At 42.4% G+C, this 26199-nt stretch overlaps 2 protein-coding genes across 5 annotated transcripts in view; one reads left to right on the top strand and one right to left on the bottom strand.

The window, feature by feature from the left end:
* jus (julius seizure) overlaps positions 1-20504 on the top strand; it is a 26556-nt gene extending 6052 nt beyond the window's left edge. Inside the window, exons 2-8 of one of the 4 annotated variants that reach the window (XR_011445137.1) lie at positions 7856-8559; positions 11675-11827; positions 12865-13005; positions 13097-13211; positions 13957-14144; positions 16049-16544; positions 17827-17900. Coding sequence is in view for 2 of the 4 variants with exons in the window: in XM_070286623.1 (XP_070142724.1) it covers positions 7998-8559; positions 11675-11827; positions 12865-13005; positions 13097-13211; positions 13957-14153; positions 17827-18110 (1452 nt within the window). In the remaining 2 variants the exon portion in view is untranslated. Of the gene's footprint in view, positions 1-7855; positions 8560-11674; positions 11828-12864; positions 13006-13096; positions 13212-13956; positions 14154-16048; positions 16545-17826 lie in introns of all 4 variants that reach the window. The other 3 variants (XR_005990882.2, XM_070286623.1, XM_070286624.1) reach the window with 3 other exon arrangements.
* LOC108075730 (probable multidrug resistance-associated protein lethal(2)03659) lies at positions 20354-26199 on the bottom strand. Its single transcript, XM_017168273.3, has 6 exons — positions 26023-26199; positions 25448-25678; positions 23464-25374; positions 22429-22895; positions 21395-22349; positions 20354-20879 (listed from the first exon to the last, which is right to left on the bottom strand). Exons 1-6 carry the CDS (start codon positions 26094-26096, stop codon positions 20555-20557), a joined length of 3963 nt encoding a protein of 1320 aa, XP_017023762.1. The 5' UTR covers positions 26097-26199; the 3' UTR covers positions 20354-20554.

Raw genomic sequence — 26199 nt, 5'->3', positions numbered from 1 at the left:
ACGAATTTAGCTTCTTTTAAGCTCTTAATTTCCCTCAATCTTAAATTTCAAAACTAAATACATTAAGGAAATGCTTTTAAACCAATCTCTGACATATAGTTTATGGTTTAGCCCGACTTGAAAGCTTAGCCTTGACTCTGGCCATCTGTCTATCTATTTATCTTGGCTATAACGGCAACAGCAACTGCAACTGTAAAACTGTATCCGTTAGCTGACTCGGCCAAAAGTGCAATGGCAGCGTGGCACAAAAATGGGAAATGGAAAAATCGCTCTGCGAATTCCATACCAAAAATCGGATGCATTGTTGATGGCTTTTAGCCTGGCAAGCGAATTTAATGGCTTTGTTCGTTCAATTTTTGTTCGCTTTTGTTCCCTGGGAAATTGCGTTAAAATTGCGACGGCAAATCAAAATCAACGCCCCGATATCCGCTCTCATTTCCGCATCTCGCCCCCGGCGGGCCTTCCATTGATGGAATCTCACCGCAAAAGTGTGACATGCTGACATGACCAATAAATGGGGCGGCCTTTGCGTGTGCATTAGGCGGTCTCATTAACTGGCGTTCGGTTCAGTGCACACAGGGCGTATGGGTAATGTGGCACAAACACAGGGCGTATGGACGATGTGGCAAAGCACAGCAGCTCCTATCACACAGTGGCGCCATGTGGCATTTGCAGCGTGAAAATATATATGACAGCTGCAGGCGCACAGAGAGAGTCAAAGCATTTATTTATAATGTGTCAGTCGGTGGCGGCAAAGGTTAAAAGTTGCCCATCGACTGCCAACTCCACGATGTCGGTGTCTCTGTTTATACACACAGCAAAAAAATAAGTTAATATTCTTTGTATACTTTTAAAAATCAAGTTTTCAGTATAATTTGGGCATTAAATACAAATTTAAAATTATGTATAACTTCCAGAAATTATTTATAAATTTTAAAATATTCCATTTGACCTTAGAAAGTCTGAGTATGACTTTAATTATTATAAAATTTAAGGCTTCACATTTCTTCTCTCTGTAAAATCAATTGCAATGCCAACTCGATGGAAATCCGTTTACATTGAACTCGCCTTCACTTCCTCCTCCCCCCTTCCCTCCCCCAAGGAAGCGGAAACGGAAATGCACAAAAGGCAAAAGGCAAGCGGCCGCCACCGCCGACGACAAAAGGCGGCAAAAATATATTTATTATCAAAGGGCAATGGGACGACATGCATCCGTTCCGGCAAGAAATTCTATCCAATCTTTTGTAGTATTCCAGTAGTCAAATGGCGACCCTCGCAGGCCATTACTAATTGGTGGGGTGGCTTGAAAGTTTCCAGAAAGTGTACAAAGCAGGCAAATAGTGCAGGCCAGGAGAACTGAACCGCCGCTTGCCACGCCATGTTTCGTGATTTTCTTTGATTCAATGCGTTTTCAGCCCCCAAAAACGCTGAAAAAAACGCCAAAGGATGGAATGGATGAAGAGGTAGTGGGTCATTGAGGAGGGGGCAGGAACCAGATGGAGCAGGTGGAGTTGAGCTGAGAGGGAAAAGGGTGGGGTAGCCTCCGGAACACGCCCCCGACAACGTGTACAACTCACGCCATTTCCGCTTGCCAGTCGCCTTTGCTGTTGTCGTCGTCATCGTCGTCACAGTGCAGTGAAACAAATCAAAAGTGGCATAAAGAATTTATATACAAAATGGGGAAATTGCTTACGATTGAAGATAGAAGCAATTTTTGGAAAAGAAATGGATTTTAAGGGTATAAAAATGTAAAACAAGATTTAAAAGTTTCAAAACTTTGGGCTAGAAATCTGTCTGAAAACTCTACAAATTCACCCCAATTTTTCAAGGATTGTAAACCTACCATAAGGATCTTTAAACTGAATATTTTTTCTAATTATTTGCCATCTATCTTCACCCCAATTCCTCTCAGTGCTTAGGAACGTGGGTAACCTTTTGTCGGCGGATTTTCGGCTCATTTTGTTTGTTTGTTTGTTTGCTCGCCTCGCTGGCAATACTTTATTGTATTTCGCATTTTTCGCCATTTTATTTATTGCCCTTCACGTGGCAACCGAAGGCGAGAGAGCTCCAAGACCGACCGACCTCCAGCTCCTCTTGGTAGCACCCCTGCTCCCTTTGGTATGCTCAACAATTTCGTCGTCGGCGATCATAATTCATTCATATTCGAGCCTGGAGTCCTACATATAACCACTTAGTAATCCGGGCATGGGTCGCCGCCCCCCGCGTGAAATGCGAACCTAAATTAATTCATAATGAGGCGCAGCGGCGGAGCCTTCGCATTTCTTTGGCCTGCATACCTTTTGGGCGATGGTTTCCCTCCGAAAACATTTGACAACATGCGATATTTAATTGGGTTTTAATATGGCGAAGGGACATTTGAAATATGAAACTAAAATGTAATATAATTTGACCATGAATGCGATAAGGCGACTCAGTAAATGCTTTCTGGATTTTCCCTCAAAATGAGTCATGAAAATTAACTAGAATATTCTTATTATTCTATTAGGAAGAAGCTTTCAAGTTAATTTAAAATGTAAATCAACTAAAAAAGCAAGCAAAACAACACAACAATTATAAGGCCATAGGGAATGTACTTATAATTATTATTATTTTCCTTTGGCTGCACCTTCCGTGAGCTCAAGGATATACATACGTTGCACTGAAATGTGTTGTAAGAACTGGGCATTCTATGACCTGTAATCGACTCGAATTGATTGCTCAATCGCCCAATTCATTTGAGTTTAATTTTCGCCGCACAGTTTCCACACAGGGAAATCCCCAAAGGAAACAGGTGAACGAGCCGAGAGACGCATTCAATTTGTAAACGAGCTGCGAAGGCAAATTCAATTAGCAAAATTTCATTCCTCTCAGCAGTTTTCCCCTGCCAACGTCATCTTTTTCATATCTCCCAGCGAGTCGGATTCGGACTTGGTCTTAATTAATTCTGATTCTGGAAATTCCAATTCAATCACTGCCATCCGAAATTGAGGCCTCGCTGCGGCCAGGTAGAGCCTTGATTTAATAATTGAGGCTGAGCCCAGAGTGACTTGATCTCGTTTTACAATTTGCTGATAATTGCTGTGGGTTATGGAGAAAGTAACCTGGAAAGCGGGGAATTAAATAAGCAAAATTTGCTATATTTTTAAAGCAAAATTACTAGCATGTTTATAAATTCTTTCCAACTTAATAAATCTTGCCACCTTTATTCTTAACCCCAAAAATAGCATTCCATCTGCTCAAAGAAATAAACAAGAATTCAATTATAGACGTAATCGATTCCAGCTTCATTTCGGACACTGAAAGATTGATTTAATCATTGAATTATATCCCCAAAACTGGATCTACGGCTGCCGTTAATGATGTGTCAGTGCTGGTGGAGGCTTTGGAGCCAAAATATAGATAGATTCTATTAGTTTGGCTGGAATTTCAGAGCCCATTAAACGGCTCACATTGTGTGTGGGCGTCCTTCATCCTTGGCTGGCCAGAACCAATTGTGCGGTTATCCGTCTTCGTCCCTTTTGGCCCTTTTGTCTTGGCTTGCTCTTTGCAGTGTGTGCTGTGGTTGTGTCTTAAGTGTGTGAGTGTGTGTGTGTGCCTGTGTTTTGCTGTGCCAAAATGCCAAGCAATTTGTTCCAAACACATAAATCCTGGCAAATAATTGCTGTAATGGCACGCATTCGCAAAGATTTCTGCTGCTGGCCCCATTTTGATAGAGAGAGAGAGAGCCCCGCTTAAAATATGCATTTTGGCTTTGGTCTTTAGATTCTGCACCCAAGATTGGTCCCATGATCCAGCAATCAATAAAGTTTAGCATGCAGGCACAGTGGGTACAGTGGAAAGTGCGTAAAGTGAACGAAAAAGTACTATCACTCAAAAGTAGGCTATGATTTACCACAGACTTGAGTCCTTTTATTTAATAAACGAAAATTTCAAAAAATAAAATATCATATTCTCCTGCTTCTTGGTTGAATTTCAATGAGCTAAACTGTATCCTGTCTATCTGGGGCTCTTGTATCCTTTGAATATCTGATAGATATCCGAATGGCGCTTGGCCAAAGTGCGTTCGCTGCTTGGCGGCGTCTGTCGAGCCCACTTTGGACGCCGCTTTGTTTGCCCTCGCTCTGGCGATTCCTCTGGTTGCTCCTCCTCCTTAGCTACCCACACATATCCTGCCGCCCCCTGCCTCCCTTTCGAGACCATTGTTTGCCTATGGCAAGCGCAGTGTTGTTACTGCAAATACTCGACAACGCACACATGTGTGTCCTTTGGCATTGTTTGCTGAATTTATTGCACGAATTTCTGAATTGGCTCTTGGCGACTGTTTGTAGTTTTATTTTACTTGTATTTTTTTTTATTATATTTTTTTTTTGTGTATTTTTTATACCCACATAAAAGCGTGTGTGGACAGAGGCGCGTGTCCTTGAGGCTTATGCTAAAAACAATGGCTATTCCTGTCCTGTCCAAGTATTTATTGAGGCGGCCACAAAACATCACACATCCTCGGTTTCTCGGGCATCCTTGTATCCTGTCAGGGAAGGGCAGCCAGGTGGCTGCTTTATGATTTATGCTTGTGTCATGTTAATTAGCACGATCTCCGGCCTGATTAGGGTTGCCCGCGTTGCGCATACGACACGTTGTCGCAGGCCTAAATTATTCGCCACAAAAACAAAAGCCGAAAAGAGAAAATTTCCTGCCACAGGCTAATCTAATATGAGAGGCATGTACGTTAAAGCACACACAGTAAATACTGCTGTTAATTTACGGATTAAACTTGGAAACAATTTGGAATTATATTTTTACTGAAATTAGGGAAAATGGTTAAAGATTTGTTGTATTTATTTAAGAAGCTTTTAAAGTTTTATGTAGAAGAAAATAAACATTTCCCAGCTTGAAAATCCTTCTTAAAAGGTTCTAGAAATTTCCCTTACACCTGGATACTTCTTGTCGAACTTTCGCAATGGTCAGGGAAGTCAGCAAATAAGTATTTAATTTACTTTCTCAGAAAGTTAATTCACCTTGCCCTTTTTTCTTCTGAGACTTAAGCATAGTCATCCAGTTCAGCGACCGGCGGCGAACAAAGGCTCGGCGAGAACAAAGAAGTGCCGGCGTGGAATGAACTCCAATTTGATTTCATTACTCGCCGTAATTAGTAATTAGTGAGGAAATTGAAGCGAGGAGCTCGGCTTGGATTACACGGGACGAACTTTCACTGTACCAACCGAAAAGCGACAAAGTTTCGGGGACGTCGTTTGCCAGAGATATTATGCTTGTAATTTCCTTTTTCCTTGTCCTGGCTGATGCTGTTGCCTTTCATGTGTCAGGCATCCGCTTCGCAGGACCTCTCCGAGTGCAGTCACATGGAATATATTGCGTATACGCCATGTAATGAATACTCTTCAGCCAATTGACAACGCCCGGAACGTATTTATGGACGAAGCGAAAAACAATTGAGGTCCTTGGAGCGAAAGGCATAAATATGCAACATGTTTCGGTGCGTGCCTCCTGCGCTTCATGTCCCAGGACATATCCTGTCTCCCACAGTAATCGTAAAGCGTAAACCCAACTTAAAACCAATGAATTTGTGCTACATTCTCGTTAGGAGTAATGCATAAATTACCACTGAATGCGGATTTCCAGTGTCGTCTGCCTGGCTGCCTAACTGCAAAGTCCTGAAAGTCTCCTGGCAACGAAACCATTTATTCACAACTCGGCACCCAAAGCCGGCTCATTTGGCTTATAACCAAGGACCCCTAAAAAAAAAACAAAGGCTTTATTTTCCTGTCAAGGCTGGGACTTTTGCTGCCTCTCTCATGTGTGTGGGTTTATGTTTTAGTAAATAATCTTGATTAGCCCACAAAAAGGAAATCTTTATAAATAGAAGAGAGCTTTAATATGTCCTAATGGGATTTTAAAAATATTAAAAAATTGTACAAATAGCACACAAAATGTTAAATCATTGAGTTTTAAAATCTCTCTAAAATATCTGGCAACTATAGCAAAGATTATGTTAATAACATGGAATAATACCAAAGGCAAGGCTATGTTAATAAATTCGCCACAAAAAAAAAAACAGCAGAGAATAGAACGTGTTTATGAAAGCTCTGCCACAAACTTTATATATTAAAATTCATAGTAAATCTGCAGTTGCTAGACTTCTGAGGTGTTTTTTATTTTCTAATAACTTTTTATGGTTTGAATATAAAACGTAAGATAACACAACATACCCACAAAGGCTAGAAAAATGTTTATAAATCATCTACATAGCGTAGACCAGCATCCAGCCTTCATCTCAGCGTTGACCACTTAAGCCATAACCCTGATCCAACATATACACACACGTATAAATGGCCTAAGACAATGGAATTTGCTTGACAAGGCCTCCTTGTCTACTTGCCTGTGTGTCAAAAGTTCTAAAAATAATTGTGGTTTTCATTGTTTATAGTCAAGACACACAAAAAAAGAAGAAGCTTTATAAATAGCCGTGTGGACATTTTAAGACTTTAAAAGCAAAGAAAGCTTCGTTGCAGCTTGAAGGTTATTAATGTTTATTGTAGTTCGTTTGTTTGCATTCCATTTAATTTCAAATCAACCACAAATGCTGTCTTTTGAATTTATAAATGTGTACTAGGCAATATTTTAGGAAGAAAAACATACAAATAAGATAATTTTAATAACCTAAAATCAAACTTTTCCTCCTGACGCCTGACTCAGGTCTTTGAAGTCGAGTAATAAATTGTACAAGCCAGCTGCAATGCATGTTTTCCGGCCAGATTCAAGCAGATATATAAACAAGCCGACATGCAGAGTGGCTGGCATACATATTTTAAGCCCTGGCTATAATCGCTGAACTAAACAAGGCGCCACTTTGGGTGCCACAACTACATGCGTTGCATGCTCGGGGATCCATGATTTATGCATAGGCCACAACACAACCACCGCACACACACACACACAACTCAATGTCGGGCAATTATGAATGAAATAATTGAAAATGGGCTTTAATTAAACGCTGCCATATTTTTAGCTTGAAAAACGGATTTGAATAGACGTCTATATCCGTTATATATCCGTCCGTCCTGCTGTGGGCGCGCCTAATCCAATTAACTGTCATAGACACACAAATTTGCCGTCACTCAATTTGGGGCGGACAACTGACAGTTTAGACCAGGCCCCAAAAGAGGGGCCAGGATCAGAGGTCAGTGAAGGGGAGGCAGTAGCCGCCGGCACCACCTTGTATGTGTCAATTTTCGGTTTCAGTTACCGACTGTTGGTGGCACTTTCGGAAATTGTTTCAACAACGGTTTGTAATTTCACACGCCGCAAAGTGATTAGCCTGGCTTTGTCCTGGGGCCCTCCCCAGCGTTTATGTCCTTGATTGAAACCCCAAAAGTAAAACCAAATCTAACCAAAAGCTGGGCAAGGCACTGAGAAAATATCAATACTTGATTTGTTTGTTTATTGGTTTGTAAAGAACTAGCTTTGGGGTAGAAAATATAAGCTAAACTTTGAATTTTGATTATAATTTAGTTCTTAATTATATTTTTAAGTATCCTTATGAATCCCGTAACTCAAACCTTCTCTTACAACAAATTCAAGGAGTTTAAAAATGTTTTAAAATCAATTTAAATTGCACTTAAAAGTAGACTACAATATGTAATACCAATTACTTTCACCAAATATAACCAAAGATTTTTTATTGCCTACTTTTAGACAGCATTTTAAATTGATTCCAATTTCCCTAAATAAATATTTTCCCACCTTTTCTTTCTCTGTTTCTCAAAACCAAAACTAACCAAAAAAAAAAAAGAAAACTAAACCATTTTCCGTTTGTTTTTCTTCTTCCCTTTTCATGCAGTGACAGCCGACTTTTGATGTGAAAACGGAAGCGTGGGAAACCCAAAGGAAACGGGGACCAACAACATAGTGTGTGTGCAAATTGATATAGTCCGGGGGCATTGGAGCAGCATGGATGAGGAGCACGACGACGATCGAGTAATATGAGATTAGATGGGGCTCTAGAGCCCCGGCCCCGCTACGGAGCTGAACCGTCGTTCAATTGCCGCCTGCCATCGAGGCGCTTGACCCGCGGACGATGTGAGACGCCCGACCGTCGCCAGCAACAGCCGCCGTCCGTCGATGAAGACGACGAGGCCACAGATGCCGAGTGTTTGACCAACAGCAGCGAAAGTCACTTGTACTTAAACCAAAAAGTGGGTGTCGCAACATTAACAGCCACAAGGACACCAGCTACACCAGCGCCCAGAGCAACACCAACAAAAGGAGCAACAGGAGGACACAACATTGTTGCCACCCTGAAAACGCGTGCCCAGCCATCGTTAATGACCATGGCGCCCAACGTGGGTCGGAAGTCGTCGTCGTCGTCGTCGCAGGGATGGGCCAGGTCCTGGTCATGGGCATGGAGCCAGGGTGGAGGCCAGCTCCTATGCCTGATATCCGTTATGGCCCTGCTGCCGACACTGACGCTGGCCGATGACGGTGATAATTTCTTTGCCGTGAATGCCTTTAGCGCGGGCCCGGAGACGACAACGCCAGAGTTTGGTAAGTAGTCCAAGATAAGACTGCAGCACCACCAGTAGGATTAAGTCCTGCCCATAGGCTTGGCCTTATTGAGTGGGAAATATAGACCGCACACTGACGTCACCGCAAAGGAGGTGTCATATATGTATGATGCGGCTGCCTTGACAGTCTCTTTTGTTCCCCCTTTTCGCCCGAAGGCAAGGCAATTCCATTGCAATTGCATAAGCAGCAACCAGAGACAGAGACAGTGGCCCACATTTTGGCGAAAAAGGTCTGCTAAATAATTCAGTGGCAATGCGACTTTGTGCCAGGATAAATTCTGTGAGAAGATGTCACTTCTGTTTCATGAAGAATCGATGGTTTAATTGGGGATTTGAGTTCTTCTTTATGGTTTTTCGATTTTTGTGGCTAATAAAAACTTGGCAAACTTATCTTAAATATGCCTAATATTTTTATATTAAGTGGTTGTTAGACTCTTTTTATGCCAAAAATTAAACCACAGATTCTGGCCCTCAAATTTATTATTTTGAAAATGAAATATTATATTTCTTTCTCATACTTCCCACAGTTGATAAAGTGTCAAACCTTTCCCATTTTAATAAAGTCAATTCTGGTAGCAGCAGGAAAGCCTGCCTCAAGGCACATTTCTTTACATAATTTCCACACAGCATCTTCTGCCGGTAAGCCCATAAGCCAGTGTGCTTTTGGGCTTCTTTATTCCCACTCAGCCACTCATCCTTTTGTCGAGCATTAAAGTAGTTTTCTCATACGAACTTAAATAGACTTGATATGGGAAAAATGTGGCAAAGTTTTTCCCAGTACTCCCAGCAATTTCTTTTTTGTACAGACACTCACTAGGGTAGAGTAGGGTTAATGATAGCCCCGAAATAGGCAAAGTTGGCCCAGTTTTGGGTTAATTATAAATGGCGCCGTACGCTAATGCAGCTCGCTGGCTGTTTAATCACTGATATGTGCAATTTGTAGAGGGATTTTGTGGGCCATGGCAATTGGGTAATCGCTTTTTGGTGCCACTTGCTATCACAAAGGTTGGCCTCGGGTCACGGACATGGTCCATAGGATGCCTGCCGGCAGGCAGCCACCACTTTGTCAACACTTTCATAGAATTTTCCCACCGAGTTTCCACGGAAACCAAATAAAATTTAGCTGCGAGGCAGAGCCAGCTGGGTTTTCTCTTCTTTTTTTTTTATTTTTTGCTTCCTTTTTGATCCTGTTTTACATGGAGGGTATGTAGGGGTCCATTAGGGGTCGAGTTTGGCTTTAATGCATGTGTAATAGTTGTTGATGGGATAACCTTCTTCTTGGGCCTACTGGCTTTTGAAAATTGCGGAATGGAGCAGAAGGACCCACTTTAAGGGACCATTGATTTAATCAATTTGATGTCTAACCACTCATCCTCTGAAATTAAGCCTTATTTTCATGGGTTTTCTAGCTTAAGTTGGAAACTTGGGAGTCCTTCGGCTTTTTAAAAGAACTTTTTTGGGCTTAAACGGGCTGTACTTTTTATTTAAAGTGAGTAATTGAAAAGATACATTAGAATTGTGCTTTAATATAGGATTTAAAATTATATTTTTTGACTATAAGAATTTTAAACATTTAATGCTTTTTATTAAAGGCAAATAAGTATTTTCAAATGATTTTATACTATAGTTATCTTTCAATTATATGTAAAAATAAATATTTATAACATAAATTATTTCCTAATTGCCTTTTTGACTTGCCATACATTAGCTTTAAATTTATCCCCATTAACTTAAAGCCTTAAAAAAGCTTTTTTTATTCTTTAATTTATTTGTCCTCTTAAAGTCTTAACATTCCTTGTTTTTTTTTTTTTTTGTTTTAATTTCATAGTTTTATTTTCTGATAAACCAAAACCACGTATTGATTTCTGGAAAGTAGCTGCCATTGATTAGATTACCATTTATTCATGTTCAATGTCTTTGAAAGGGGTTTCCCTCGCACAAAAATAAATCATAAAACCAGGTAATCAGCACCTATAATTAAAAGCAAGAAAATAAACTGAAAACGAGGTAGTCAAAAGTCAGGCATTGCCTATGTTCGCCTTGGTATGTGGTATATTTTTTCATTTCATTTTTCATTTTTGTATTTTTTTTTAGAGCCCCTTGTAAGGCAAAGCCCTATTCATAGCCCGGTTAGTGAGTGCATTTAAAAATAAACCGCAAGCAAATAGACTTGGGCCTGCTAACAAACACATAAAGGTGGGTTTGGGTCGGGCTTACACACACACTGTGGCCAGGCAGCTGGAAAATGGCGCACCCCCGTTAGCTGCATGAGCAGCCATTTTGTTTTTGTCTTTGCCCTTCCGCTTCCGCTGGCTTAAATGGCGGGGCGCATCGCATCCGTTGCTGCTGCCTTTTCAGACGTCGCGGTCTTGGTCGCGGTAATTACGGGCCGGGAGTATCAACAAAATTAGTGAGGCAACTGAAAAGGCAGCCACAGCTAAACACTGGAAAAAAATAGGGATCTTTATAGATACAAAAATTTAATAATAAATTATTTAAAGCACAGAAATATAGTTAATTCATAAAAACATCTAGTAGATGTAAGCTTTATTTTGGTATGTTTTAGAGCCTTTCTGAAACTCATATTATATCTCAATTTTTTCACGTGTGAAAACCTGAGATTTCTCACACATTGTCGGCTTGGGCCTCCCATTGGAGAGTAGAGTTGCTCCCAAGAGCTTAATTAAGATGTGAAGGGCCGCCGCCGCCGCCGACTCGAGTGTGTGCGTCGTCGTGAGTCATGTTTTTATTCCATTCAAACTTAATGAAGGATTCCTAGTGCAGCCCCGAGTATCCTCCAATCCTCGGAAGCCCCATATCCTCGGGGAAAGAAAAAAATCCACACACACAGACACACAAACACCTTTAGCCAAGGCTGCTAAAGAATTTACATTTTAATCTGCCGCCAAAGTCGTTGGGGGATTTCTAAAAATACAAAAAAAACAAACACTTTGCTAAAGTTTTCCCCCCCAAGCTTTTGTATATTGATATGGGAAAGTTTTTGTGCGGCTGTTTTTCATTACAAATTTTACGCCTGGGATTAGTCACGTTTTCTTTTGCGCTAACCAAAATCCTTGCCTTATCCTTTTGTACAGATTATGCAAGCCGCGGCCAGAAGAAGTTTGGGGACAAGTGCGAGAATACCTTGGAGTGCGGCTTCCCGGGCTCCATATGCGATCCCAAGAAGAAGTCCTGCCAGTGTACCGAGGATCTGCCCGTCACCAATCACATTGATAAATGTGGCAAAGGTAAGGCCATTACAGTTGAACCTTTTTCCTCCCCATCCCCCGATTTTCCGCTGTCACTCTGCCAAGTTTTCATTAAAAAAGATGCAACGGCAGCAGCTACCCACAACCTTGCTGCCACAAATCCTGTTTTTCTGTAAATTAAAATAGAAAACTTGGCAGCAGCATTAGGACTTTTAGGGTTTGGGTTCCGGAAGCCCCCAACTAAGGCAAGTTTGACATAATTATAATTTAAAAACTAGAGATAGACACGTGCGCTTCTGTAAATTAATATCAAATTGAGAAATCAAGAAATCGTTGGACATTCCGAATGCATATTTATGGCCGGGCCAGCGATTGAGGAGCCACTGTCATACGATGATCTATTTTTATGGGTGTGACTCAAAAACATCTGCTTCTGACAGCCATGACAGTCAGTCAGTCAGATGTAGACTCTGTCGCTGTATCTCACCCGTAATCTCCTGGTTGTTCCATGATAATATTTTGTCACCGGCGGACAAAGTGGCCGAAAGAAGTGGAAAGTCAATCGCACTTCAATCGAAGCCTTTAAATCAATCCGCAAACAGGAGCGACAGTTAACAAATATTTTTTCCGCCAGATATCAGGGCGGATGGAGGTCTGGTCTTTGGCCTGGGCTGGTAGAGTGCACTGCGGAAAAATAGGTAGAAATTTATAAAATATTTAGTAAAATATTTAAGATATAATACAGATGCTTGACAACGTTCCAAACAGCTCTTTCTTTATAGCTGCCTTACAAGAAAAATAAATTATGAGATTTTGTATTGTTTTAAAGGTTTTAAGAAAAGATTTTATACAATTAAAAGTGTGTACAAATATTTCAAAATTAAAATAAGAAATACTAGTTAATGGTTATAAGTTCTAACCTCCTTTTTATCCTGCTTCAGTGTACAAATCCTTTCCATTTGTCAGCTTAACTGATTCCATTTCTCTTCCTTTCCGATTCAAACTACGTTCCTGATGGCCTTCCTGATTCTCTTCCTGTATCCCTTGTGTACACCCTGGATTTCTGGATTCCTTAGAGGCCGCCGTAAACGAGTCCTGCTTCTTCAATGAGCAGTGTGAAATGCGTTACTTCCAGACGGAATGCCGGGATGGACGTTGCGTCTGCCGCTTTGAGATGTCACCCATTTGGGCCAAGGATGGGTCCGTGGAGTGCAAAGGTCGGTGGCTACTGTCCAGTGGATATGGAAGTGGATGTGGAACTGTGTGTGGTTAATGGACTGATGTCTTGTTGCTGTGTTGTTGTTGCAGGGCGCCAGGATAAGCGGGGACCCGAGACCTACATCGATCCGGCCATGATTGGCGTGCTGGTAGGAATGGCATTGATGTTTGTTATTATTTGTGTCGTCCTGCGATTGTTTAGCCAGTGAGTAAATTGCAATGCAAACATCTTCATCGCCCCCCAGGCACCGCACACACTAAGCACACACACTCGAGCACTTTTGCACACTATTTAAGCAGAGAATCTAGGTCAATAGTCACTTTCTATGAATTTTACGGAAGAGTGTGGCTTCAAAGGAAAAATATATTTATTAGAGAGATTAATAAACGTTCTTGAGCTCAAGTTTATGACGGGTTTTTTGGTATAAAAGTTATAAGCATATATTAAAATATTGTTTATTAATTTAATCTTCTTCTTTGATATTAATTTTGTTTTATTTAACTTTCTTTTTATTTAAAATAGTTCCTTGATAAAAGATTAACTTGTGTCTTAATTGAGACTCTCTCTTTTATAATCCAATAAGCCCGCTCCTTGCATCCACTATGCTAACCAGCCACCTTTGATCTTAGTTCCAAATATCTCATCTCATCTCATCTCATCTCATCACCTCTGCAAACCCTTCCCAACCGCTTTGCTCGCCCATAAACCGGGTCAATTGGCCTGTCGATGCTTCGATGGGGCTTCTTCATTAATTTGTGGTTGGTTGCTGGGGCAAAGCGATACATAATTCGAGCACCAATTAATTTTCTAGTCTGTTGAACAGAAAGCTCCATTAATTGGCGGCGCTGCCTATCACTATCACACACCCCAGCACATCGGCTTGCCATGCTCCTCCTCCATCTGGCTGCTTTTCTGCCCTGAAATGTTACCAATTTTTCCTTTTTTGCAGGGCTCGCTGGCGTGAGAACCGGACCATCTTCAATACGCCGAATCCGCGCCTGATGAACGTCTCTCTGCTGAGGGACAGCAAGCTGCTCCATGGCCAGGAGCGTCGCGGTTCCCGGATGTCGGTGCGGGCGCCATCCCGTCAGCCCAGCATGGCCTCGCTGCGTCCCCATTCGCCGAATCCGTCGCTAGGTAAGACAGGTTTGTATCCACTCCTAGTGTTTCCATTGTTCCGGTTCCATCTCCTTTGGAGTTGGAGTTGGAATCGATATCGATTGTCCTTGCCCTGGCTCTTTCTCTCTCTCTGTCGCTGTGGTCTGCCGCGATTGCATTTTTGGTTTTTCCATTTTTCCCTGATTTATGTTTTCATCATTTAATCTGAGTTTTTTTCTAGAAGGTTTGGAAAATGATTAAAGTGGGGAAGGGACAAAAAGTAGGTTTTTAACGATTTATCGAACTTTATCAATATATAAATGATAAAATCGATATTTTAATGTTGCGATATTTGTGCGATATATCGCAATTCTGATTGATATACTTGGTATAAAATATTTATACAACTTTTCGGTTAGTTTAAAGTTAAGTGCGATAAATTTCAGTATTTCAAGTTTCGATATATAAAACTTTACAATATTTTCGATATAATATTAATTGGATTAATCTTTTTTTCTCAATAAACATCCTTAAAATGTTAGTTTATTTATGACATTTCAAATTTTTATTGCTAAAAATGCGACCTCTAAGAACCTAAAAATTGGTGTCACAAACCTCAATGTAAATAAAAATAAAACCTTATTTAATTTCATTACAAAATTGATTTCCTTCCCCTCTATTTGTCATTTTCCGAGCCCTTCATTTGTCGACAGCTTGTCAAAACTTTTTATTACAGCCCAACTATACGAAAAGAGAAAGAGATACCCCTAAATACTTACCCAATCAATCAGTCAATCAGTCAGCCAGTCAGTCAGTCAATCAGTCAGCAATTGATCAGTCAGTCACAAAAAACAAGAAACGAACCAAAATCACCCAAAAAACCAACCCAAAACTAAAGACACTCGGGGGGTATGGTTGCACCCGAAAAACGTGATGGTAGTATGATGAAAGCCCCTTGAAATTGGACAGAAAAGTTAAGTTTATACAGTGGTGGAAACATTTGCATAGATAAATAATTCAGGGGAGAATAATTGACAACTCTTGTCAAGAGTTTATAAATGAAAACCAGAACTTGGTGAACTTACAAGTGACTTTATAACAGAATTAAGTTAACTTAGAATGTTAAATGAAGAGTAAATGGTTGGAAAGGGGTACAATTTAATGCAATTTTTAATATTTAACTCTGAAGTTAAAGTTAATAAGCCTGCACATTAAATTTGAAATAAAAAAACATTTTTGACATTTTAAAATCGATATATTTCTTTTAGACAAATCAAAGTTTGTACCTAAAAAACAGAGTATAACAACTTAAACCCATTTAAAAAATTTTAAAGCAATACACCAGCCATAAACCAACTTTAAAAATAAATAATTGGTCAGTATTATCTATAAATTCCTTAAAACTTAAAAGGCTTTAAGTGATTATAAACTTGTATAACCGATTCCCATGATTTATGGCCCTGAAAATCCTTTAATTTATTATTGTGGCTCGCAGCTAATGCACTGGGCAGCATAGTGGTCATATTAGCCACCGTTCTGCCTTTTTTCCACCTTTTTTTTTTTGTTTTTTTTGGCTGGGGGCTCAATCAATTTGACTGACAGTTTAAGAAGCGTTTTACTCAACGCCATTACGGCGATAATTGTTGTTGTGCTAAGCCCAGCGGACAGTTGTTTGAAATTACCTTCCATTTTTTTTCTGTTTTTGGGTTATTTATATTGTTATTTGAGTTTCTGGCCCCCCTCTGAACCCTCAATGTCGCGTGCTGAAAGCGAAAATATTAAACGTATTCCAACCGCTCATATTCCCCGTCGCCCACCAAAAAAATAAATATACACACAAACGAAACCAAACAACCAAACACGAACAAACTCGGAACAAAACACAAATAAAACCCACGGAAAACGGAAAACCCAAACAACTCGGATTCGAAAACCCGAAAAAGGACGCATGATCCGCTCGAAGAGCAACACGCGCTCCAGTGACTCTCGGGTCAGCGACGTGTCCACCTGCTCCCGCCTGCTGGAGCACCCGCATCCGCACTCACATCCGCATTCGCATCCGAGCGCCGCCAGCCAGCACAACCTGGTCCACAGCCATTTTTTGCCCTATGTGCCAACAACAACGTTGCCCAGCACTGTTACAGTCGCGGCCCATACAGTCACGACCACCACAACGTATGCTGCCACCTCGGCCACGCCTTCGCCCACGCCCACGCCTACGCCAACGCCCCTGCCCAGCACCAGCAGCACCACCTACGATGTGTCCATGGCGGGGACAATGGCTTCAGCAGCCTGCGGCAGAACGAACAAGTTCTAGAGTCGCCAATATATCGCAAACAAAACTATATCATAGATCATGTGTATCTGTCTGTAAAACGTATCACACCATAGAAATGCTAAGAAAACGCTAAGAAACGCTTCCATATCGGGCTCCAAGAGGTAGGCAGACCTGCGAGCAGCTTATAAACCCACAAAAAATATAGAAGAACCCACTCAAAAAACCCACCAGTCTGCGTAGTGTTCTCGTAATCGTTGATGTCCTCGTCTAGCGAACGTTGTTGTGTCCAAAAATATCGTTGTAATCGTACCCGTAATTCGTAAGCGTACACTGGGGGGAAATTGGGCTCCTTAAATCAGTTATAAAAAGGGTTATCTTGGGAATTTTTAAGAAAATCAATGTTTAAAAATTTCATAACTAAGTCAAAAATTCATCAAATTCAATTTGGAAAGCTTTGCTATGCTAGTTTTTTCTAAGCTAACAAATCTGCATTCAAAATTCAAACTTTTAAGAAATTAAAATTTTGGTCAATTTTTGGCATTTTTAATGATGTAACCCCTTATCATTTTTTTGAAAAAATGGCCCAAAATTTTTTTTCTTCGGAACAAAGCTAGAAAGATTCCCCTGTTGATGCTGATCAAGAATATATATGATTTATAGGGTCGGAAATGACTCCTTCACTCTTTTGTAAGCTTCTGACAGAAATTATAATACCCTCAAGGGTATATAAATAGAAAAAGAAAACTATTTCTCATAAAGTAAAAACATTTTCGTAAAGATCTTATATCTCCCCTTAAACCTCCCTTTAAGTTTCAAAGATCTCCCTAGTTTATAACTGATTTAAGGCCTCCCTTTTTCCCCCAGTGTACCACTCGTAGTCGTTCGTTGTACTCGTTGTTGTTCTTGTTCTTGGCTCGCAGTGTTGTTACCCTAGAATGTAAGCTGTAGTCGAGAGTTGCGGTTGAACCTGTATGTACTACCAAATACTCCAACCTCCACTACTCCTGCCACCGCTAACTAGAAGCTCCCTAGTGAAACACCCAACAGATATACAAGATACCAAGATACAGATACAAAAATAAACGATCGTAGATACTCTAACTCTAACTCTAACTCGTCATCGAAACCTCTCTCTTTCTTAACCTATTTTGAACCATTGCAGCATCCCCTCTTTAGTTGAGTTACCGCCTTTGGTTTCCTTCCTTTCTAGCACGGCTACATATAGTTTCCTTACTTAACTCTGGCTTCGTTAACTAATATTACCAAGTAGAAGGGGGCTCGAGTGCGAGTGCCCCCGTTGAGACCACATTGCTGTTGTCCTGTTGTGATGCCCAACGATAACTTCCCTGTCAGCCGGTTATCCGTAGAGTGTAGCTATTGCTGCCAGTGATCTCGTGGATACTAATGCTCCTTCCGTTTCCATTTCCGGTTCCACTTTCTCAGGCTCTCATTCCGAATCGCATGGCAGTGCCAGCAACGCCTCCGCCACCTCAGTGCGTTCCAATCGCAGCAACTCGGTGGCACCCGGCAAGGTGGCCGCGGCCCACCATGAGCGCCATGGCTCGGCCCATCGCCAGCACCATCCACATGGCCACCACCAGCAGCAGCAGCACCATCATCAGCAGCTGGAGTCGCCCCAGGAGCAGCAGGCGCTGACCACCAACATCACCACCAATCCGGTGGCCGAGAGCGTCACCGTGGAGATCATAGAGCCGGGACACAAGTAGGATGTGAAGGTTTGCTAAGAACAATTCAAGGATAAGGCGAGACACGACTAACTGGCTAACTCTCTGGACACGGAAAACACTTCAAGATCACGATAATGCGCACGCGATAATAATAACATTACAAACACAAAATATATACACACGACACACATGACGATGCCATTCGTTAGACTCTCTTTTTTCGAACACAAATTTTTTTTAAGGGCAAACAATTATATAAAAGTAATTATATAATTATACCATACCACACCTACAACCACAACTAAGCGCTAAATGAATTACTAACACCGTAACAACAAATAATTGAAAGAAAGAAAAAAGAACTTGCATAACAAATTCATACTACTCTATTTTTTTCAACCAAAAAAAATGAACAAACCAAGCAAAGGCAAAACTTTATTAATTTAACATAGTGAATAATACGGTAATGCAGTTTATATATATATTAAACTAAGCTTTGGGTTAAAGGCTTTAAGGATTAAACGAGAAACCAAACAAAAACACACACCGCGTAGAGGCAGCGCCTAGAGAGCAGATCTCACTTGTAGTGTTCCCATAGAGCCAATACAGGCCCGGACAGCTGACACACAACGCCTTATCTATATAGTACTTTATAGTGACAAAGCTCTAGCTCTCCAAATCGCCGCTCTAGCTCCCAAAATATGGATGTTATTAAGCCCAAAAAAAAATTATTTAAAAAAATGAAACAAAAAAAGAACCGAAAGTAGAAGGAGAATTACAAGTCGGTGGGAGAAGGACGAAATATTTAACAACCTCGGGACCATATTTTATAATCAAAATATGCGTTTCATTGCGAAGCACGCACATTCACATTACTCTTGATTTTGGTTCCACAAATAAAGATTCAACTATAGGGAACACTCTTAAAAAAGAAAATCGAAAAAAATCTAAATTGACTTCCAATTGAATGCTATATAGAAAAGCTACTAACTATTATGTTTTCTTTATCAAAATCATTTCCAAAATCAAAACAAAAGTCTCACAAAAGCACTCGAGAAATAGAGGTAACCTTTACGCGGACTTGCCATTGGGCTAGTCGAGAATAGGGGAAGATTCTGGGCTCTGTCCAATGCCGAGCTCGTGACTCTCTCCCATTTTGTAGCCATAGGAATATATAGAACTTTGACTATAGATACGATGATAAGGTTTAGTTGGAGGAAAACCCCCAGGAAACCGCTTACACAAACCGAAACAATTCTCATTTTTGCTTTTGTGCTCAATCAAAGAAGCTTAACTGTGAGAAAATACCAACAAATTAATACAAAACGTAGAGTTGCTTGGAGAACTTCTAGCTAAAAACAATTACAGTTAGAGAAAAAACGTAAAAAGACAAAAAAAAAAAAAACATTTTATTAAAGCATCGAATTTTTCTTAACAAAAAAACGAAAAACAAAAAATGAGCAAACAAACAATCTTATTTCTAGGACAAACCAAATCTAGTTACTTATTTACATTCAATATAATATAAAATATAAAAAAAAAAACAAACAAAAAACAATTTAGACTTTGGAATTTGGGGAAGAATTCCAAGGTTTAACTTTGTTTTTTAACACTCTACATTTAAGCACAAGATGAATCACTGATTTTTCTATTTACATCAAAAAGTAAATTAATAATGTTGAAGGCAGACTTTAAGCGAATTTTAAATAAGCTAAAACGAACAAGCGGCGAACGAAGAGAATATTTTAAAAACCAATTATATATACATACATGAATATGCTTTATTTACTTTAAAAATATTTACATTATATACACAACAAACAACAAGAACAACCTACATGCATACAACTAACATATATTATATGAAAGGAAGGACAACTTGTATTAAACAAAACCAGAATGCGATAAATTCATTTACACTCTACCAAAAAAGGGAACTTTTATATATGAATGCTAATCTTATATACATCTAGAATCCAAATGCCATATATATTGTCGCACATCTAAGTTAAAACTAAATCTTTAAGCCTAGAAGAACAGACGAGCGGAGGAGGCAACTTGTAGAGTTCAACAAACGAAACAAAACAAAAAACAAACATTTCGATATTTCTCATGTGACTTGAAACCAAAGGACAACTACTAGCAAGGATCTCGTAGTTAATAGAGAGAGCGAATCAAAGCCAGACAGTACGAGTAGCTGAAATTAGAGGACATACAACAAAAATAAATGAAAACCTGCTGCAAGGATAATTGCTTTTTCCAACAAAAAAAAAACCTTCTCATTCAAGAAGACAAAGACAGCAGAAGTACGAGTATATATTATAAAGTACATATTAAATATATATACATATATATAAACTATATTTAAAGATCAGTTCACTATAATAAAGTCTATAATTACCATACCTTACAGAACAAAACAAGGCCCTCAAGGCTCTCTCTTTTGTTTTATTCAAAAATATCCCACCCTTTCCCGCAGTCTTTCACAGCGTCGTCCCCTTGTAGCCCACCTCCAGCAAGGATTTCCTTTCCTCCGTCTTCTTGCCCAGCACCCGCTTCCTGTAGCTTTGCTCTGCCAGGTAACGCAGATGCTGAGCAGTGCCCACGCCCGTCTTCTCCACGAAGCGATGCAGGTAGCCGTGCCTGTTGTGGAGCAGCTCGTGGGGATGCCCCAGCTCCACCACACGGCCCATGTCCACCACCATCACCCGATCGTTATCCATAACCGTGTGCAGGCGGTGGGCAATGGTCAGGACGGTGCAGTGGGCGAACTTGGTGTGGATGGCCTCCTGGATGAGATTGTCGGTCCTGCAACGGGTTAATTTGTAAAATTTTATTTAAAAAGGATCAAGGCATCGAATCAAAAATGCATCATAACTAAGCCAAAAATGCTTTAATTTCAATTCGGAAAGCTTTGCTATGCTAGTTTTTTCTAAGCTAACAAATCTGCATTCAAATTAAGAAATCAAAATTTTGGCCAATTTTTCGCATTTTTAATGATGTAACCCCTTATCAATTTTTGAAAAAATGGCCCAAAATTTTTTTTTTCGGAACAAGGCTAGAAAGATTCTCCTGTTGATGCTGATCAAGAATATATATGCTTTATAGGGTCGGAAATGACTCCTTCACTGCTTTCCAAGCTTCTGACTACAATTATAATGCCCTGGAAGGGTATATAAGAGATATTAAGGGAAATAAAGCAAACCAACTTCATTAAGCCAATGTTTGCATACCCTTGATCAATAAAACTTTAACCCACCAATATTAAAACCTACATAAACTTAATTTTATATAAAATAGAAAGGTAAACTCTATACACTCACTGTGGATCCACATTGGCCGTGGCCTCGTCCATAATGAGTATCTTATTCTGACGAAGCAGGGCCCTGGCCAGGCAGACCTGCTGCCGCTGGCCCATGCTGAAGTTTGCCCCACTGTCGTGGACGCGACAGTAGATGCCGTCCTTGAGGTTCGCGACGAACTCCTTGAGCTTGACGGCCTCCAGGGCCTGCCACAGCTCCGCGTCCGACTTCTCCTCGAACGGGTCGAGGTTGAAGCGGAGCGAGCCTGAGAACAAGATAGGATCCTGCGGTATAATCGAGATCCTGCGACGCAGATCGTGCAGTCCCAATTCCGATGTCTCGAAACCATCGATGGCAATGCGGCCATCGATGTGAGCCAGCCGGAAAAGGGCTGCCACAATTGAGGACTTGCCAGCCGCCGTGTGACCCACAATACCGATCTTCTCCTCGCCGCGAATCGTAAAGTTCAGGCCCTTGAGGATATAGGGTCCATGATCACCATACTTGAGCCTTAGATTGCGGAAGTCCAGCTGTCCGCTACTAGGCCATTGAGCTGGCAGATTCACCGACTCCTCCGTCTCATAGGCCGGCTCCGAGGGTATATTGGCGTACTCCAGGACGCGCTCCACACTGGTCATCATGTTCTCCAGCTCCACGGTCTGGCGCATGCCCGCCTGGCACATCAGCACCAGCTTCATGGACTGGGTAATGGCCAAGCCCACGTCCCCACTGTAATAATCACGACTTTTGTCGAAGATCAGGAAGCTGAATGTCACCGCCAGGATGTAGAGCACACAGATCAGGTCCGTCCAGAAGGCAAAGGCACGATTGATGCTCACATGGAGGTAGAGAGCCGAGGTGTTCTCGTTCTGATAATGATGGAAATCCTGCTCCATAAGTTTGGCCCCATTGAGAGCACGGATGGTGGCCAGTCCCCGGAAGGTGGCATTCGTGTGGGAGTAGATGGGACTGCGGGCTGGGAATAATAGGAAATATTATTGAATTTTTAAAGTAAATTAAAAAGTATAGAAATAGTTATCCTTTCAATAACTCACAGATAGTTTCAATCCTCTTCAGACTCCTGCTAGCTCCTATGTACAAACACCGACATCCATATAGCAAAGCCACTATTACGATGGCAGGAATGAGCAGCCAAGTATTGGCCGTGCTGACCACCGCCAGTACAGCCAGTCCATTCACCACAAACTCTATAGAATCCATCAGTGAGGCGGGCAGGTTGATATCGATAGCCAGGATATCGCTGGAGAAGCGGTTAAGGATTCGGCCGGAGGTGGCCAGGTTAAAGAACTGCATGCAGGCACTAATGATGCCCCGAAAGAGATAATTGTGAATCCTCAAGGATATCCTTAAGGTCATGGCAAAGAAGCCAAAGGTGCGCAGGACATAGAAAATGAGGGTGCTCAGGATGAGCAGGGTGTACAGGATGACCATATGCATGCGAGTCTTGTGGTACTCCGGGATGGGTTCATGCTGGTTGGGCTCCGTCTCCTCCCAAGTGGCCCTGAAGGATAAATAAAGGTATTATGTATACTTTATTTTGCTGCTTTTTTAAACCTATTAAATTATTAAATTAATTACACACTTCTTTCTTGTCATGCTCTTATTGGATTTTGTTTACTTAATTTCTAAAATAAAAGGGGAAGTTTTAACTAATTTTTGCTAAATGAGCAACCTATGACGAAGTGATTTCTGGATTCCGGAATAACCATATAACATGTGGCGTCCAGATAATAAAGTCTGCCCCGTCTGCTCGGAAATACCGCCAATATTTATGGCAATCAACAACTGGAACAGGTAGACGAGTGTTGTTTTTATCAATCTCTCGTGTTATTATGCTTGTAGCTATAAATCTATAAATCACACAATCTAACACTGTGGCTCATGGTTTCAGGTTAATTTCAGACAAAATGAAATTAGATTTTATTAAAAAATCTTCTGAAATATTTGATTTACATTTAGATTTTTTGAGATTTCCCTAAGAACCCTTTTTTACCAAATGAAAACTTCACAAATTAAAGTTTAACTTTCAATCTAAATTCATAATTGATAATAAATTTAATAAAACTCACCACTTGGACAAAAAGATATCCATAGTAGCCTCCGAGGCCCTCGCCACCACGAACAGCACCAGGATCATTACTACCACTACAGGATGCCCCAGGACCTTTAGGTATGCCCGATAGGTATTGAGTTTCACAGACCCTCGATGCTGCTGCTCCTTGAACTGCTGCTGCAGCTGATCGCGATCAAGATGCTCCTCCTGAGACAAAGACTTCCTTGGCTCCGGATCCTCATAGACACTATCCGTGCGCATAGCTCGTAGCTTAGCCACCTCGGCATCGTTGGCCACCGACATCCGAAAGCGAATGAGCTTCTTCAAAGCATCGTACTGGCCCTGAATGGAGATTCGCCCGCCCTCGAGCAGTACCAGGTGGTCGACATGCCGGAGCAGCTGCACCCGATGCGTGACTAGGATGCGAATCTTTTTGCACAGGAACTCGTTGAGGCAGCGATCCAGCAGGATCTTGCTGATGTTGGAGTCCACGGCAGAGAGCGGGTCATCCAGTAGGTAGATATCTGCCTTGCGGTAGACAGCTCTGGCCAGACTGACCCTGGCCTTCTGCCCTCCACTGAGACTAGCTCCGCCCTCGCCCACTCTGGTGTTGTCACCCGCCGGCAAGTGCTCCAAGTCCTTGTCCAGGTGACACACCCGCAGGACCTCGTGATAGCGCTGCTCGTCGTAGGGTTCCGTGAAGAGTATATTTTCGCGGAGACTGCCCCGAAGCAACCAGGGCTCCTGGGGGGCATAGCTTAGCACACCATTGAGCTCCACACTGCCGCTGATGATGTCCAGTTCGCCGAGAATCGCCTGGAGCAGGGTGCTCTTGCCGGCACCCACGGTGCCCACAATCCCAACGAACTGCTGATCGCTGGCCTGAAAGCTCACGTCCTCGATGTGGCGATGCCGCTTCTCCTGCTGCGCCTGATCCCAGCTGGCGGTGAGCTTATGCACCGTTATGCTCTTGACCTCCGCCCGAGGGTTGTTGGTGCGTCCCGGAAAGTTTCCATGCTGTGGATCCGTTTCCGGATCCTTAAAGTTATCCACTCCACCATCAGCGGGATTCTCTTGCTGGAGAAGGAAATCCTTGACGCGATTAGCCACCACAAACGTCTCCACCCACATGTTGATGGCCAAAGGCCAGGCGTGGAGCAGGGAGTCGTTCAGATGATCGTAGTAGCTGGCCACAATGAAGACCTTCTGCGAGGTGACCAAATCCCCCGAGAAGACGTACGTGACCAGGGATAGGAACAGCGACAGCTTGGAGATCATGCCCGTGCACTGCAGTCCCGCGTAGATGTACGTCGATCCTTTGATGGACTTCATCTCCTCCTTGCGCACCTTGCCAATCAGCTTGGCGAAGGACTTCTCCCACGCATACATCTTGATCAGCTGCATTGCCGCGATGATCTCGTTCATCAGCTTCACCCGCTCATCCCCGTAATCCGCCGACTGACGCTTGTACCTAGCTATGGCACGCGCCGCCCACGCCTGCAGCGGGATGAAGGCCACAATGGTACCCAGTCCTACGGCCGCCGGCCAGCCAATCAGCTGGTAAATGATGTACACAAACACCACACCCTCCAGCGGACCGCGCCACAGCTCATGGAAGCAGTAGAAGGACTCGTTGAAGGTGGGCAAATCCGTGGCCATCAGGGCAATGGCATAGCCACTCACTCCGCTGTTGTCTGCCGCCACAGAGACGCGCAGGAACTTTCGGTAGACCAATCCAGCGCAGGCTAAGCGGACGCGGGAACCCACGCGGAACAGGTACTTCATGAAGGGATGGAAGAAGAGGCCCGAGATCAAAGAGCAGAGCACCACGCCCATGGCATACAGATAGGCCGAGTGCTTGCTGATGTTGTCGGTGCTTTCCGAGAAGAAGGACACCAGACCGCCCAGCATCAGGGGCTGCGTTGTGCTGCGGAAGCCACGAAATTAGATCCACTTATGATCTCCTTACTGTCCCCTCCTTAAACTCTAGAAATACTCACTGCACAGCGATGGCCAGGATCGAGTAGACGATGCTCATGGGCACAAAGCTCCATCCGTAGGCTTTGAATATCATGCGCAGGACATGGGGCTTCTTGCGCTTCAACTCCTGCTCCCAGAAACCCAACAGGTAGCCGGAGACATGGGTGCTCTCGAGACTCGGCTCCGGGGCGTAGAGGTCGGCGGGATCGAGGCTGCGGCGCAGACCCTTCACCACGATCTCGCGCGTCCAGCTGGAAGGAGACAGAGAGCACCAGGTTGGGTTGGGTTTGTTTATTGATGGACATGCTGTGACAGGTGTCGCCCGGCTGTCGCGGATTCTTTTATCGCCATTATCGCCACCGAAGGCAAATCCACTCGCGCCGTAAATTCCGAATGACGGCCAAGGTGCTGGCCCGAGGCGGAGGCGGTGGCGATGGGCAGTTCGTCAAAGCGACAGGCGACGAGAGATATCTTATCAGCGCAGGACTTCAAGAGGGGTCGTGTCAGCCCGTCGCCTCCACACGAGTTAACATATTTAGAAGCATTACGTATACGCCACGAATATTACGTATACTTAAGGGCACACTGCACTCACATAAAAAACCACTTGGAGAGGAAGTTGGCCTTTGTGACCGGATTCGGTTTTCGCTCCTCATAGACCGCACTCATGGTGGTCACCGACTATAATATCGAAAGGCACTGCGCGTAGACATAGGTTCACTGAGATCCTTGCTCGATTCAACACGACTCAAGACCGCGCTCGCGTGCTATT

This window comes from Drosophila kikkawai, chromosome 3R (assembly GCF_030179895.1).
Source record: "Drosophila kikkawai strain 14028-0561.14 chromosome 3R, DkikHiC1v2, whole genome shotgun sequence".
NCBI lineage: Eukaryota > Metazoa > Arthropoda > Insecta > Diptera > Drosophilidae > Drosophila > Drosophila kikkawai.
Note: the sequence above shows the minus strand (reverse complement) of the source record. Positions and strands in the feature narration are given on the sequence as shown.